The 16,425-nt window shown below is 37.2% G+C and overlaps 1 protein-coding gene across 1 annotated transcript in view; it reads right to left on the bottom strand.

Annotated features, from left to right (window-relative positions):
- Nucleotides 1–305: 305 nt before the first annotated feature.
- GLB1L3 (galactosidase beta 1 like 3) overlaps nt 306–16,425 on the bottom strand; it is a 77,585-nt gene continuing 61,465 nt past the window's right edge. Inside the window, exons 12-22 of the mRNA XM_015597462.1 lie at nt 9,991–10,075; nt 8,276–8,413; nt 7,610–7,690; nt 6,849–6,955; nt 5,858–5,998; nt 5,447–5,518; nt 4,847–4,925; nt 4,298–4,385; nt 3,900–4,011; nt 525–641; nt 306–383 (exon numbers count right to left, since the gene is read on the bottom strand). Of these exons, the coding sequence (XP_015452948.1) occupies nt 306–383; nt 525–641; nt 3,900–4,011; nt 4,298–4,385; nt 4,847–4,925; nt 5,447–5,518; nt 5,858–5,998; nt 6,849–6,955; nt 7,610–7,690; nt 8,276–8,413; nt 9,991–10,075 (1,098 nt within the window). The remainder of the gene's footprint in view (nt 384–524; nt 642–3,899; nt 4,012–4,297; nt 4,386–4,846; nt 4,926–5,446; nt 5,519–5,857; nt 5,999–6,848; nt 6,956–7,609; nt 7,691–8,275; nt 8,414–9,990; nt 10,076–16,425) is intronic.

Genomic DNA, 16,425 nt, shown 5'->3' with positions numbered 1-16,425 from the left:
AGCAGAAATAAAACTTATTTTTTATTCATATTTGCCTAAAGGCACATTTGATTAGAGAATAATAACCTACTAAGGATTAAGCATTTAACTAGGTAAATCAGTCATTGGAGATTGGAAGACTTTTTAAAGCCTAAAAACAGGCATCATATGAATATACTATAATATACATAACAACTTCCCTGTTGATTTTTTAGGTTATTTTCATATTTTTGCTACTGCAGACAACATTGCATTTGAAATTCTAGACATAAATCTTTCTCCTGAAAAACTGCTTGTAGATGGACTCCAACAATCCTCAAAATACATTATAACACAATCTTAAAGCTTGGTTTTATACTAGTTTGGATGTATGAACCACTTTTCCTTTTCTCAAACAGGATGATCTAGGAAAAAAGAAAGGCTGACATTTAGAAAGGGTAAGCCTATTCAATACAGAATGAGAGAGACACTGCAATCTGCATTCTAGGGATGAAGGCACATCTGAACATTTATGAGACATAAAGGCAAAAGTGGTGGTGGCTCACCTCATTGTCTCCTGGATGAAGCCAGGTACCAGGAAGGTAAAGTGTTTCCTGTGGTCCAATATACCAATATCGCCCAAGGTTACGTCCATTGATGAACACAAATCCATTATTCCAGTCCTGAAAGGGACGGAGGCTTGACACATGGGAACAGATTCACACTGGCAAGGTAAAACTTAAGGTACTTGGGGAGTGACAGCAAGACTGAGATGCTTTATGGCACTAAAAGTGAAAGTGAGTTTACAATGGGATATGTTCTAGAAGTTTTACCCTGCAGTACCTGGTCTAAGGATGACAGAGAAAAACATGAACCCACTCCTTAATGCTAACATTACTGTTGTTCCTGCCCTATGATATATAATGCTATACTTTAAAAAACAAAACAAACAAACAAACAAAAACACAGTTCTTCTGCTTCCAGAAATAAGTACTAGGTAATAGAGATGAACACTACTGTTAACAATAGCTATAAAAGCTACACATTTTTTAAAAAATCTGCTTGCAATACAATAAAGAATTACAGGACCAAGATCTAGGAGAAGAAAACTGAGAGACAAGTAGACATTGAGGCAGTTTTTCCACTAGAGGAATCTGCTTATTCAGGAAGAAGTGCCTGAGAAGCTTAGCAGAACTTTTCGTAGCCTCATAAGTTTAAGGGAACAAAAACTGGATAACCGGGAAACTTATTAAATAATATACACTCTGAGCTGGGAACCTGAGAGTCTACACCTAGGAGAAGAGTGAAAAAAATAGTCCAGTCATTGGATGGAAGCCTTGATTCAAACCATTTCAGTCTTTGTAAATTATAGCAAGGTATAATATCCCTAGCCACCTCCAGAGGTAGATGTAAATCCTCTGATATCATCTTAGGCCTTGAGTTATTTCTAGCATTTTTCATAATGTCTGGCACTCAGTAAAAAATAATAAGCAGATGGGGAGGGAGAAAATATAATAAAAACAAAGAGGAACAACGAACAATAGAAACAGATGAAGGTGATACAGATAGTGGATTTTTAAGTCACAGGCTTTGAAATGACTATGCCTACTAAATTAGTATGTTCAGTATTGGTATATTAAAGAGATAAAAGTATAGTATATCAAAATTAGTATGTTAAAGAGATAAAAGACAGAATTTTGACAGAGAAGTGGAAACTATAAAAAAGACTAGAGTTTGTTACCAGCAAGGCAAGAAATAACAACTTTTGGCAAGGATACGGAGAAAAAGGAACCCTTATACACTGCTGGTTGGAAGGTAAATTGGTACAGCCACTATGGAAAACAGTATAGCATTTCCTCAAAAAATTAAGAATAGAGCCACCATATGACCCAGTAATCCTTCTTCTGGGTATCTACCAAATAAATTTTAAAACGTTCGTAAAGAGATATGTACCCCTATGTTCACTGCAGCATTATTCACGATAGGTAGGACATGGAAACAACCCAAGTGTCCTCTGATGAATGATTGGATAAAGAAGATGTGGCACATATACACAATGGAATACTATTCAACATAAAAAAAGATGAAATACTGCCATTTGCGACAATGTGGATGGATCTTGAGAGTATCATATTGAGCAAAATAAATCATATGGAAAAAGACAAGAATCATATGATTTCGCTTGTATGTAGGATTTAAAACAGAGAACAAGTGAATGACCAAAATCAACAAACTCACTGGCACAGACAACAATATGGTGGTTAACAGATGGGAAGGGTGGAGGGAGGTCGAAGAGGATAAAGAGAGTCAAATGTGGTGAGGGAGGAGACTAAACTTTGGGTGATGAGCACCCTATGCAATATGCAGACGATTAATTATAATATTGTACACCTGAAACATATAATCTTATTAACCAATGTCACCCCGATAAATTTAATTTAAAAATTGTAAATAAAAAGGCTATAGTTATAGAACAAAAATTCTAGAACTAAAAAATATAATAATTAAAATTATGAATCAAGACATAAAACATTTGAAACAAGATGATTAACAAAATTGAACTAATTAATATGTATAGAATATTCATTTAACACATGCAAAAATACACATATTCTTTCAAGTATGTATCAGAATCTTTAGAAATTTAATCCTATGTTGGACTACATAAGTATTAACATGTTTTAAAGTTCTCAGGCCACAGTGCAATTAAACAAGAAATTGATAACAAAAATATTGCCATAATATATCTTCAATAATTTTTTTAAAACTTATGGATGCAACCAAATCCATGCTTAAATGAAAATAATAGCTTAAATCAATATATTAAAAAGAATACAGATTAAAAATCAGTTATCTGAGCACATTTTTAAAGGGATTATAAAAAGAAAGCAGATAACTCCTATGATAAAAAAGTGAAATAAACAAAATAATAAAAATAACAGCAGAAATTAAACAAAAGAAATACATAATATAGTAAGTGTCATAGTCAAACATTCTTTCTTTGAAACATTAATGTTCTGGTGATACTTAGCAAGAAAAAAGATGTTACTATAGATGATCTAGACATTAAAAAACAATTTAAGCCCAATACCTTTGAAAATTAAGATGAAATGGGAAAAAATTTTATAAAATATATTTTATCTAAACTAACTTTCAGAAAAACAGAAAATCTGAAGAGTACTTTAATCTTAAAGGAATTTAACACACACACAAACTTTCCCACAAATAAAAAGTTGTCTTAGAGGTTTTGACTAATGGACTCTACCAAATATTTAAAAAATAATACTAGTCTTATACAAACTCTACTATGTAATTCAATTTACATGAAGTCAAAAGAAGAAAGAATGAATTAGAGTGTTAGGAGTCAAGATAATGGTTACCTTTTAAAGAGAAGGGGAGGACTGTTGACGATATTTTATTTTTCTCAATGGTAATTATCTGATGTTCACTTTGTGATAATTTATTGAATTGTACACTCACATTTTGTACATCTGTTATGTGTTTATACATAAAAATATATATGAGGTAAAAAAAAGGCAATTCACAAAATATAATTTATGGAATGGCTGCATTGGTGCAAAAAGTAATTGTGTGTGTGTTCAGACAAAGTTGTATATGAAATCATACAAACTACTGGTAATGCTTAGTTCTGAGAAGTAGAGAGGAACTTAAATGCGGGTGAGTTTGATGCAGAATTTCCACCATTTGCTCTCTACATCTTGTTGTTATTTGAATTTTTCTATTGTGTTGTGATGTACGATTTTTTGAACAATGATAAGTTAGGAAGATTGAGAGATGCTGGATGGCTTAGTTGGAAGTGAGGAAGAAAAAGAAAGGAAAAAAGGGAAATATTCTTGCCAGGAACTCTATGGCTTTGCTTCAACTCTTTAAGAAAGAATAGATGGTTGGGACGCCAGAGTTAGAAGAGGGTGCTCACTTACCAGTAATCTCAGAAAGGTGTCCTTGGGAGAAGAGCCAGCCCTCAAGGTACAAATGTAGAAGGCAGGGCCCAGATAACTACTTCGGAAAGGCCTCCATGTGGCAGAGCGGAGCCTGGAAGAAGGGCCAAACCTTGAAGGAGAGCAATAAGTCCCAGTATTGACCCTAGATTCCCCATGCAGGTACTGGGATTCTGTTTCAGTGGGACATGTCAGACTAGGACCCTTAAAAAAAGAGACTTGTCCTAGGGTTCTAGTCCTGACTCCAAAGCACTCTATAATCCTGAGCAAATCACTTCATTTCCCTGAATCTTGGGCTCTTCATCTGCACGGTGAAGAGTTTCAAATCTCTGAGTTCCCTGATCCCTCAAAGTGTCCATTGGGAGTAAGTAGGAGCATACCTCTCAAAGAAGCTCATTTTCATTTCCAGAGAATAGATAGTGTAACCCTCCAGGGGGGTATTATTGATGGTAACAGATCCAGTTAATCCTGCAGGTGGTCGGTAGGAAAGAGAATATGGTCAGGGACTAGATTGCTCTGTGTCTAGGACAAAAAAAAAAATGTATATACCTTGTGATAAGGTCTCAGCCACAAGGGCAAACACTTGTTTGACTTGCTATGACTAAAGGTTTCTTGCTGTATGCTTCCATACTACTGAGAAGTTCCCCATTTAGTATCAGAGCTTTTCCTGAAATTCCCGAAAGAAGACTGGGCTCTGCTCCAGGACAAGCAGTCAGCACCCAACAAAATTGCTCCACTTTCTTACCTTGGAGAAATGGAGAAGGCAGGACAAGAGAAAGGAAAGGAGTTTGAATTTTTGGTCCTAGAACCTAAGTCTCCCACTGCCTGAGTGGCTCATTTTTTCCTCCTGACTTCAACATAGCCCCAGTGTGAGAGTCCAAGTAACCATAAAGAGAGATTGCAGCCTGTCTCTCAGCCCTAGAGCCCACCTTTCCGCTGATCTTGGATTTTCCATGAGAAATTAACTCGTCCTTGATTCTCCACCAGGATCCTTAGACGTTGACATCCCTGTTTGGGGTAGACCAGTTTATGGAAATGAAAAGGTCACACAGGGTTTTTACTCTAGAATCTTTTCTTTTCTCTGAGTCCTAGATGGAAAGACAAGAAAATGGGAGACAAGGAGCCTCCAGAGCTCAGCAGTCCTCCCTCTCCTTTAAAGACCCTGCATGTTCCCATTCCACACTCAGTTTCCCCTTTGTTCAGCTAATCTGCCTTAGGAAAGGCAGAGGGACTCAGCTGTGCCTTTGAAAAGAGACCCAATCAGCAGCTAATGGTTGACTCAGGGCTTAATGGGGAAATTCCATTCACACCAAAGCATGTATACTGCCACTCATGATATATATGGGCCTGAGAGATGCAGTTTTGTTTATAACTGACATAGCTAAACAAACACTTTCTGCTGGGCCCCTCAGTGAGGAGCAATACCAAAGGGCAGTGGAAGAGAAAGGAGGCAGTCTATCTCAGGACCAGGCTGTGTTTGCATTTGAGTCTGGGATCTAGGGCAGCATTTAGACTCTTGAGTTACATACCCTGACTTTAGGAATGTTCAAGTACTGATCAGCATCATCCAGAATTCCTATACTGGTATCATTCAAAAACACCTGCAAAAGAAGAGCCGGTGTCAGACAGGTAGGCCTACTGGAAGGAAGGGAGAAGAGAGGCTCTAGTTTAGGGAGAAGGTCATGATGAAGGAAGGGACTGGCCTTGGTGCTCACAGATGTTTAAGCTGACAGGAAAGCCCCAATAGAACTAGGTTGTGATAAAGCATAAAGCAAGTTTCTTTAATTTGAATTAATATTCTCAGTGCCTCACACATGGGTGCTTAAATAGTAGGTACTATTAAACTGTAAAATTGACCAGTGACTAACTTTCCTCCCCAACAGCAGCAAAGTTAAGCTAAATGTTCTGCTTACCTCCATAGACAGCCTGCGGACCCCTACCTGTGCTGTATCTTGAACATCAGCATGGAGCTCACCTCCAGAACAGATGACAGTCTCATACAGTATGAATCCATAGGACTGACCGTTCCCACTGTTTATGGGAAGATTCTCCATATTGATTGGTTTATCAGATATGACTGGCTATGATAGAGATGTGGCAGAAACAGGAGCCAGGGCAATGAGAAGTCAGAATCCTTCTTCCTAAGATCCTTGTCATTTTTTGTTGTACCTTCTAATGGTCCCCAAGAGTTCTTTGAATGAGAAATACTAAAATAGGTGCTATGTGATGATACTCTTAATGCTTTATATCTCTATTGACCAGAAAACTCAGAAGACGGGGAGGGCATGGTAGAGGGAATAATTAACTGTAATCATAAGAATTAACAGAGTAAATAAGTTGTGTTCTAACATAACTAAAGTCGAGTAAAGAATTATGTGCTAAGCAAACATTGAGCATCTGTAATATGTCAGACACTTCTTTTTATCTAAAACAGTGATAGTGGAGGTAAAACCAATATGAATTCAAGAGTTAACATTTTTCAAACAATATCTACCTTTTCTTCAAAATAGAGTAGGTAGTCTAATTTTAAAGGGCTCACAGGGACCTGTACAAGTGCAGCGATTCAACCTAGTTGACAGTGAAGAAGAGTCGGAAACTCAGTTTCATGAGTTCCTAGCTCAGCAGCCATATGAATCATACAGTCCTCCACAAGAGCATTTACCAAATGGTTCATGTGAGCTGGAAACCAGGACTCTCTAATAGTCTACTTCTCCCCCCATGCCTAGTCATTCTTTAAATTCAAACCCCTCACAGTCCATCCAGAAAGAGCTTGTGGGTCTTTCCCCATAGTTCTAAATTGGGAAGAAATGCAGAGAATTGGTTTTCCAATAAAATGCCCTCGAAGGAATCTCTACTCTGTGGCTTATGGCATTCTGCCCCATGTCTTCAATGGCCACCCACCCCCCATTCCAGTGCCCAGGCAGTACTCACCTCATTTAAGTACTGTAGGACATCCCACAGTGGCAAGTGAAAGGACGGTCTCATAGAAGGATACACAGCCTTGGGAGTGAGCTCAGGTAAGTGGGGCAGGGGTAATGCTGCAGTAAAAATGGGCAATGGGACAAGAAGTATCTGAAATAAGTACTGCCTTCTCAAAGCCTCCCCATCCCTATCCATGAGCTCTCGTATTGCAGAGCGAACAAGAGATATGGGTCCTATCCTCGAACATAGCTATACTTCACCAAGAATAATGAAAACCTGTCGACAACCAAGTTGGAACCATTTTGCATGCACAGATAGCTCATAGGTACAGATCCAGAAAGGGTAATATTAGTTATATAGGCTAAAGGCTCTTAGAGAACAAGAATTCTGCCTTATGCCTAACTACTTCTTAGCACATACTAGATAGTTAATAAACTTTATTTAAATAAGTAAAATTAAATTGGATGATTTTTGCTATTGTATATGGGGGTATTACATCATACATCATACTAACAGCTTTACAAATAGTAACTTAATTTTCACAAGTATCACTGTCTTCATGTTTCAGGGAAGAAACTAAGGCTTAAAGGGCTTTAAAACATTCACACAAAACCATACGGCTTCTAAGTGAGAAAATCAGGATTTGAAGTTAAGTTGCCCTTGCTCTTAAGCACTTCATTAAGCTTCTGCCCTCTGGGGATCCTTCCCTTTCCTCACACTTCCACTTCATGAGGACAACCCGCTCTCAAGTTAGAATGGTTGCTAAGTACCTAAGACAGATCCAAAGAGTTTTCGAAGCTTGAAATATTTTTCTGTGTAATCCCCAGCTTCTGTCAGCACAGCATCATAGTCTGCAAGACACCAGGGCACTGTCACTGGCCAAGCAATCTTCTATAGCACTTTCAGCATGCCATGGGCCAGAGCCACTAGAGAAAAAAAGAAGACACATCTTCCCTGCCCCCAGCTGGGTCCACCCCAGGCTGGGGTGTGAGGGACTAATGCCAGTCTAGAAACATTCCGCACAACCCTTCCTGGGAATCTGAGGCTGTCATGACACAGAGTTCATCCTCTGTTTCACTTTATAATGGACACTGTCTTCTTTCCTCAATCTGGGTTGCCCAGCTGTGCCTATTGATGCCCTTATAGCGATCACCATCTGTAATCTGTCTCCCTTGGAAGGCTCAAGTCAAGGGGTCAGTGTACATGATGAGTGAAGCAGAGCTTTAGGTCATAGGCAGCCCTGTCTACTGCAATGCCGGCCTCTTGGGGGCATTATGAATATCACAGAAGGAAGGAAAATAGATAGGAAAATCCTCAATGCTCAGCATAGATTATAGGTCAAGAACCCAGTGATGACAGAACATCCTTTCAGAACCTCCTTGGTTAAACTCCAGCACCATCTATGCTGGAAGGTTACCATATCAGCAAACACTTACCATAGCTAGTGGCAATGCTTTTGTGCTTCCCAAAATTTGTGGCCCCATTTATGAAACCAAAGTTGGTTCCACCATGGAACATATATACGTTGAAGGAGATCTCAAATTTAATAAATTCAGACACAGTATTTTCAACATCTGTAGAGGAGAAAGATGAGAAAATAGAGCAAATTAAAAATTTAGAGAAGACTGAGTCTCTGGTGAAATCTTATCATTCCCTACCCCACCCCACAATCAACTTAATTCTTTTTGTCCTCCAAACTCTGCTAAGATTCTAACCAGAACATAGGTAGGATTGGCCAGAACTACTCTAGGAAACCATGTCTTGTTTCCTAGAGCCCTTTTTAAAAACCATTTTTCTCAGAGTATGGACATAATTGGACTTCAAACTTCATATATTAAATAATAGCCTAAGAACCTTATGTTTATTACATTTTTTGAAATTGTACAATAATTAGTACATCCTCATTATTACTCTTCTACGGTAATATCTCTGGAGACACTAGCTTAGAACCTCTCCAATAGTCTACAAGTGGCTGTTCTCATCTTTAGCCATAGAAACTCTCATTTGGTCATCATGATTTAACAGGTATGATCATCTTTCCACTGGCCATAATGAGAAGCAGGATGGTTAAAAGTTAGCTAGATGTAAGATTCAATACTGACAGTGCTCTTTAGTTTGTATGACCTTATACAGCCTATTTTCTCTCAGAGCCTCTTTTTCCTAATCTGTTAAATGAAGGTACTAATTCCTACTATTTCATAGAATAAGAGAATTAATTGATGACAGAATACATGCAAGAAATATAGCATAGTGCCTGACATACAGGTGATGAGAAAACTGTTGTTTGGTGGTGGTGGCAGTGGTGGTAAGTTTTTGTTTTCTTGTGTTTTGTTTTTCTATTTTTCAGGCCACAGTAGATTTTTCTCAGTTACCCAGTATTTTCAAATGGTTTTCTTTACTTCAGGTACAAGTGAGCTTGTTTTCAAAACAGCAATAGCAAAATGTCCTTAGTAGCAAAATACTTTTATTAACAACATCTGCTAGGCACTGTTCAGAGTGGTTTGCATGGATTGCCATATTTAATCCTCATAACAAACCCTATGAGGTGGGCTATGTGATAATCCCCATTTTTGGATTAAGACACTAAGACTTAGAAGCAAAAGAAAGCTGCCTTGGGTATGTGGCTAGTGCTGCAGAGCTGGGATTGAAATCCTGATCTCTGGCTCCAGAATCCACTCTCTAACCATTATTGCACATAGACTTCAGATAATTACTACCACGCAGTTGACTACTCCATAGCAATGGCCTGTGCATTTTCCAGAGATGATCAAGACTTGGCAAATGCATCCCCTTCTTCAGGATGTCACCTTTTCAGAGACCCTTATAATCACCTCACCCCGACTCTGCAGGCCTGTCCCTGTCTTTTTTATCACTGCATCCTCTTTGTTTGCTTCAAAGCACTTGTCAGATGTGGAGCTGTATACTGATTGTTTTACTTCTTTATTACCAGCTCTATTAAACTACAAGCTCCCTGGGGGTAGGAACCAGGTAATTTTTATTCACCAGTGCGCCTTCAGGCTTAGCCAAGTCCCTGTACATAATATGAATTAATAGATGTAGTTTAGTAAGCTTATTAACTAGCAGAGGAATGTTTGAAGGGTCCATGACTCAGGGCCATCTCTACTTGAGTCAAACACTGCAAAATACTTACCCTGTGCATCTTTAACATTGTGTTCATCTCCCCATTTATCAAACCAGCCGACCCAGTATTCCATAACCAAAATGGGCTTATTTTTCTAGAAACAAATCAAATAAAATGCTAAGTGTAACAAAAAGAAAAAATCAGAAAAACTGAATATAACAGACGAGCCTTAAAGAATTTATGCTTTTCACTTTTTCCCAAGTCAGTGCTTACCTCATCCCAAACTCCCCCTCACCCATTACACCTTTGGTTCCTCCATTCCTCTTAAACATTCATGATCTCCAGACTCCTTCCAGCTTTATGCATCTCCTGATACATCTGGATAGCACCATCTATAATTTCAGCCGCATCATATGAGAAGCTGGTGTTGAAAGAATCAGCTTCTAATACACAAGGACCTGACTACAATTCTTAATGAGATTCAAAGGTCACATTGCTGGTAAGGTCAGAGGCACAACACAAATCCAGGTCTGAGGCAAACTACCAGCCACTAAGCTATATTGTCTATTATGTATATCATTCATTTTCTCTATATCTTTATTTAATTTTATTCTACTTCATCTGTGTTGAAGTATCCATTGTAATTGTATTTCTATTTATTTCATTTTTATTTCTAACAGTTCTTACTCTGCATATTTTTGTTACTAAACAGTTTGGTATAGAACAATTCATAAATGTTACCATGTCTTTATGGATTATACCTTTTATGTATATAAAGTTATTATCATATTAAAGTGACTAATGATTATTAAACTCTTAATATGTGCTGAGGAGTATTTGAATGAAATACTTTACTTAATTTATCTGTGTAACAACCTAGTAAGTCCCCATTTTACAAAGAAACTGAGTTTAGAAAGCCTGTCCAAGTTCACTCAGCTAAGATATGTTAGAACTGGGATGTGAAGTCAGCCAGACTACATAAAACTAGAAGAAAACATACCAAAGCAATTCCATTACCCACAATTTCTGAACTAATGCTTGCCTAAAAACATAGACATCTCTTTTAAAATTCGTATTATCGGTGGCCTCATTTGCTGGTTGCTATACTCTTTCAGCCTGATACCTGCATTCTACTTCTAGCCTAACATTTTCAAAGCTGCTGAATAATGTAGGTTCTTTTTAAAAAGTTGACATCTTCTCCACAGCAGAACTGTTGTTGTGCTATGTATATTACAATGGAAAATTATAGCCAGACTTCTATTAGGGATTATGTCAGGCATTCATTCTATGCATTCTCAGTTGCATTCCTGGAGTCTTCCAGCATTCTTCTGTAATCAAAAATGGTTACACTGTAAGCCTGAAGACCTGGCATCCAGCAACTTTTCTTAGCTGATCCCTGGAGTTGGATGTTATGTGTTCTGGATCCCATATGTTCTTCTACCTTGATTTAACCTCTCATTTCCTTCATCCTCCAAAAAATTCCATTAAAAAGTTGAATAAAAAATAAGTATTCTTAGTTCTTAAATATCAGAAAATGTCTTTATTTTATCAATACAGCTGCTTAATATTTAGATCAAGTATAAAATTCTAAGTTGAAATTCATTTATCCTCAGAATTTTAAAAGCATGTTCCATTGCTTTTTATCATCCAATGTCAATATTTTAAAATTCTATACATCTGACTTTTGTTGCTTGGTATGTAAGCCTGTGGTTTTTCTCTCTGTAGGATATTAATTTTACAATGTAGATCTCATTCATGATTCATTGTGCTAACCATTTGAGAGGCACTTTCAATCTAGACATACATATCCTTCAGTTAAAGAAAATTTTCTTAGGCCAGTTATTTGTAACTTCCTTTTTTCTCAGTTCTTTGTCCTCTCTTTTTGTAATTTTTATTAGTCGGGTGCCAGGCCTCCTAAACTGATCTTATAAGACATTTATGTTGTCTCATACTTTATATCTTGCTGGCTTGTACTATTTATAGGAAATTCTCTCAATTTTGCCATCCAGTTCTTATATTTAATTTCAAATATTAGATTTTAATTTTAAAGAGTTCTTTTGGGTTTCATCCTTTTTTCTTACTATCTCACACTTGTTTCATGCATAATCTTATCTATGTTTCTGTGCATATTAATGAGCATTTTTAACATTTTATTCTGTTTCCTGAATTATCTCTATATTCTCTGATTTCCATTTTCTTTTTTTATTTGTAATTTAATTATTTTCTCATGGAGAACTTGTACTAAATAAATATAGATCCTTTATTTTCAACTGTATTTAAGAAGGAAGACTGATTTCTGGTATTAAAGTGGTACTGTGTTATTGGTGCACTTGACATTCTTTTTTTGGAAATCCTCAAAATCAAAATGAAAAATGAGAAATTGAAACACAAACAACATCTTTCATAAATCTAAGAGATATCTGAAACTTCAAAATATAAATTAGGAGAAAACAGTGCCAAAGTATTGAAAGTCTATCAGGATTCAAAAAGTGCAGAGAGAAGATGCTTTTTGTTAAAGATTTCAGGAAAGGATAGCAAGTAAAAAGCATACCCCATAGTTTAATACCAAAAATTTCTTATTTGCAATTACAGAATGGGGTTCACAAGTTGGTAAAAGGAGTACACTTTGCATAATTCAACATTATCAGAAGCTCGAAAGAAATTAATTATTGAAGAATCACAGATAAAATCTATAAGCAGGAAGAAGAATACTTGTGAGGCATCTGAGGGCAGTCCTGTAATTTCAATTGTCTGCCTGGGAGTGCTGAGAAGGGGGATAGTGGGGGGAGGTGTAGATGAAGAAAAGAATTCATCCCTGCATACATCAATGTGCCATTCAGATATATTGTTAGCCTGAAATGGAGTCATGTACTCTTTCTCATAGGAACTTTTCTTAAGTACTAGAGCCAATAAAAATTCAGTTAAGATGGTAGAGTAAGTAAACACTGTGCTTGGCTTCTCCCATGACAACATCAAAATTACAATTAAAATATAAAACAATAAACATTGAGAACCACCTAAAGACTAATCAAAAGTCCTATAACTAAGAACACAGAGCAGAAACCACATTGAGACTGGTAGGAGGGATGGAGATACAGAACAGGCTAGTCACACACCCACATGTGGTAGTTAAACATATGGAAAAATATCTTGGCTGTTGATGTTCCCCCTGAAGAGTGAGAGGTCCCAGCCTCACACTGGGTTTCCCAGGTCAGAGCATAAGTGCTGGAAAGAGAAGTCCCCATAACTTCTGGATGTGAAAGTCAGCATGGATTGTGGCTAAGTGAGATGAAGGGCTGCTGGAGTCCCAGGCGTCTCTCTTAAAGGGCCTGTGCATAGATTTACTCACTGAAGATTCACTTGCTCTGAGGTCCAGCTCTGGAGCAGCAGCTCTAAAAGTATCAGAGATATACCAGGAGGAAATGAATTGTCAGGAAAGGCCTGAAGGAGCAGTTTTCTCCCAGACATAAGTGCTGACAGAAGTCATTGTTCCCTCATTGAGTCCTCCCCATCCCCAATCTGCAGGTATAGTTGGGTGCCAAGTCTGAGTCTTGAACAACCTGGCTAACACAGTTTTCCCTGTCCTGGCAATTCCATGAGACCCTGGCTCATCTAACTTGTGGGCCCACCCACACTGCTTCCAGTGGCTTTTCCATACAAACAGCCTGTCTTGGCTCATGCTACAGACTTTCCTAAAATCTCTCAAAAGTTCACAAAATCCACTCTTGCTAAGTGGCCCCCAAGCTGGCACTAGTGGCAGTCAGCCTCAGGTCACAACTTAGCCTCTCCAAGCCACCTCCAAGCCCAGCACAAGTGGCAACCAACTGCAGATCAGTTTCTACTTCATACCAGGTAACCCTGGCCTGAGCACAAGCAATGGCTAACCTTGGGCCCATCCCAAAAGGCCCCAGAACCAACAAACACAGAGGCCAGCTTCAGAACAAACCAGAGTACCACCCAACCACCTCCACAAACAACACACCCAAAAGGCAGACTCAGCAGGCCCCTGAGCCCTGCTAAAGCAAATCCTACTCTGTGGGGTCAGCCCTTGAACAACAGTTCCTCCATTGTACTAATGGCCAGTCTTCATTGCCATTCAGCCTGAAGATCAATCTCTCCCATTGATGTGCCAACAGCTAACAAGGCTCAACCACAATAAGACACACAACCTACACAAGGGACACATCTGGAGCACTTGGCTCAGGGAGACTGTTCCACTGGGCCCCATGGGACACTTACTACATATGGTCACTCTACCAAGACCAGGAAACATAGCGGCTTTACTCAATACATGGAAACAAACACAGGGAGGCAGCCCAAATGAGGAGACAAAGAAACATGTCCCAGATGAAAGGACAGAATGAACCTTTAAAAAAAGAACTAAACAAAATGAATACAAACAATCTACTAGATGTACAGTTCAAAAGACTGGTTATAATAATGCTCAATGAATTTAGGGGGAAGAGTAGAAAGCTTTAATGAGGAAAAAAGAGAAAACATACAAATGGAGATAGAAAACATAAAGAAGAATCATTCAGAAATAAATAATACAATAACTGAAATGAAAAATACATTACAGGGAATCAACAGTATACTTGATGAAGCAGAGGATCAAATCAGCACTTTAGAATATAAGATAGCAAAAAACACCCAAGCAGAACAGCAAAAAGAAAAAAACTATTAAAAAAAATAAGAATAGTTTAAAGGGCTTCAGGGATAACATCAAGCATATCAACATTCACATTATAGGGGTTCTAAAAGGAGAAGAAAGAGAGCAAGAAATTGGAAACCTATTTCAAGAAATAATAATGGAAAACTTTCCTTACCTGGTGAAAGAAATAGATGTGCAACCCCAGGAAGCACAGAGAGAGTCCTAAACAAAGATGAATCCAAACAGGCCCACAGCATAATTAAAATGTCACATAATAATTAAAATGCTAAAGCTTAAAGACAAAGAGGATCTTAAAAGCAGCAAGAGAAAAGCAGTCAGTATCTAAAAGAGAGCTTCCATAAGACTGTCAGCTGATTTCTCAACAGAAATTTTTCAGGCAATAGGGATTGGCAAGAAATATAAAAAATGATGAAAAGCAAGGACCTACAACCAAGACCACCCTACTCAGCAAAGTTATCATCTAGAATGGAAGGACAGATAAAGAGCTTCCCAGACAAGAAAAATCTAAAGGAGTTTAGCACCATTAAACCAGTATTACAAGAAATGTTAAAGGGAATTCTTTACAAAGAAGAAGGGGGGTGGGAGTAGAACATAAATATAAATAATAAAATGGCAATAACTACATACCTATCAATAATTATTTCAAATGTAAATGGATTAAATGTTCTAATCAAAAGACATAGAATGGCTGAATGGATAAAAAAAAACAAGACTCATACATATGCAGTCTACAAGAGACTCACTGTAAATCAAAAGATACAAACAGACTGAAGGAAAAGGGATGGAAAAAGGTATATCATGCAAATGGAAATGAAAAAAAATGCTGGGGTAGCAATACTTATATCAGACAAATCGGACTTTAAAACAAAGGCTGTAACAAGAGATAAAGAAGGATCTAGCAATTCCACTTCTGGGTATTTATCTGAAAAAAAAACAAAACGCTAATTTCAAAAAAAAAAATGCATTCATACATTTATTGCAGCAGTATTTACAATAGCCAAGATATTGAAGCAACCTAAGTGTCCATCGATAGATAAATAAGTAAAACAATGGAATACTACTCAGCCATAAAAAGGAATGAAATATAGCCCTCTACAACCACATAGACCTAGAAGGTATTATGCTAAGTGAAATAAGTCAGACTGACAAAGACAAATACCATATGATTCCATTAATATGTGGAATCTAAAAATAAATAAATAAATGAACAAAGAAAACAGAAACAAACTCATAGATACAGAGAATATTTTGATGGTTGCCAGATGGGAGAGGGTTTGGGAGGGGAAGAAATTAATATGTGCAAATTGCCAGTTATATAAAGTCACATAGATGTACAGTACATCATAGAGAATATAGTCAATAATATTATAATAATTATGTATGGTGTCAGATGGGTATCATGGTGATAACTTCGTAAGTCATCTGATCACTATGTTGTACACCTGAAACTAATATAATATTGTACATCAACTTCTAATTGAAAAAGTAAAATGTTATTTAAAAAAGAAACAAGAAGGACTTCAAGTAAACAACCTAATTTTACAACTTAAAGAACTAGAAAGAAAATTAAACTCAAATTTATAAGTAAGGAACTAACAAAGATCAGAGTGGAAATAAATAAGAGACTAAAAGGGCAATAAAAACAATCAATGAAACTAAGAGCTAGTTTTTTGAAAAGGTAAATAAAACAGACAAACCTTTAGCTAGACTCACCAAGAAAAAAAATACAGAGGATTTACATAAATAAAATAAAAAAAGAAGAGATGTTGCCATGACACCATATATATATATACAAAGGAAAATAAGAGACTGCTCTGAACAACTATATGCCG

The sequence above is a fragment of the Pteropus alecto genome, unplaced genomic scaffold (genome assembly GCF_000325575.1).
Source record: "Pteropus alecto unplaced genomic scaffold, ASM32557v1 scaffold210, whole genome shotgun sequence".
In the NCBI taxonomy this organism is placed as follows: Eukaryota; Metazoa; Chordata; class Mammalia; order Chiroptera; family Pteropodidae; genus Pteropus; species Pteropus alecto.
The sequence above is the reverse complement of the archived record's forward strand: the minus strand, read 5'-3'. Positions and strand labels throughout refer to the sequence as shown.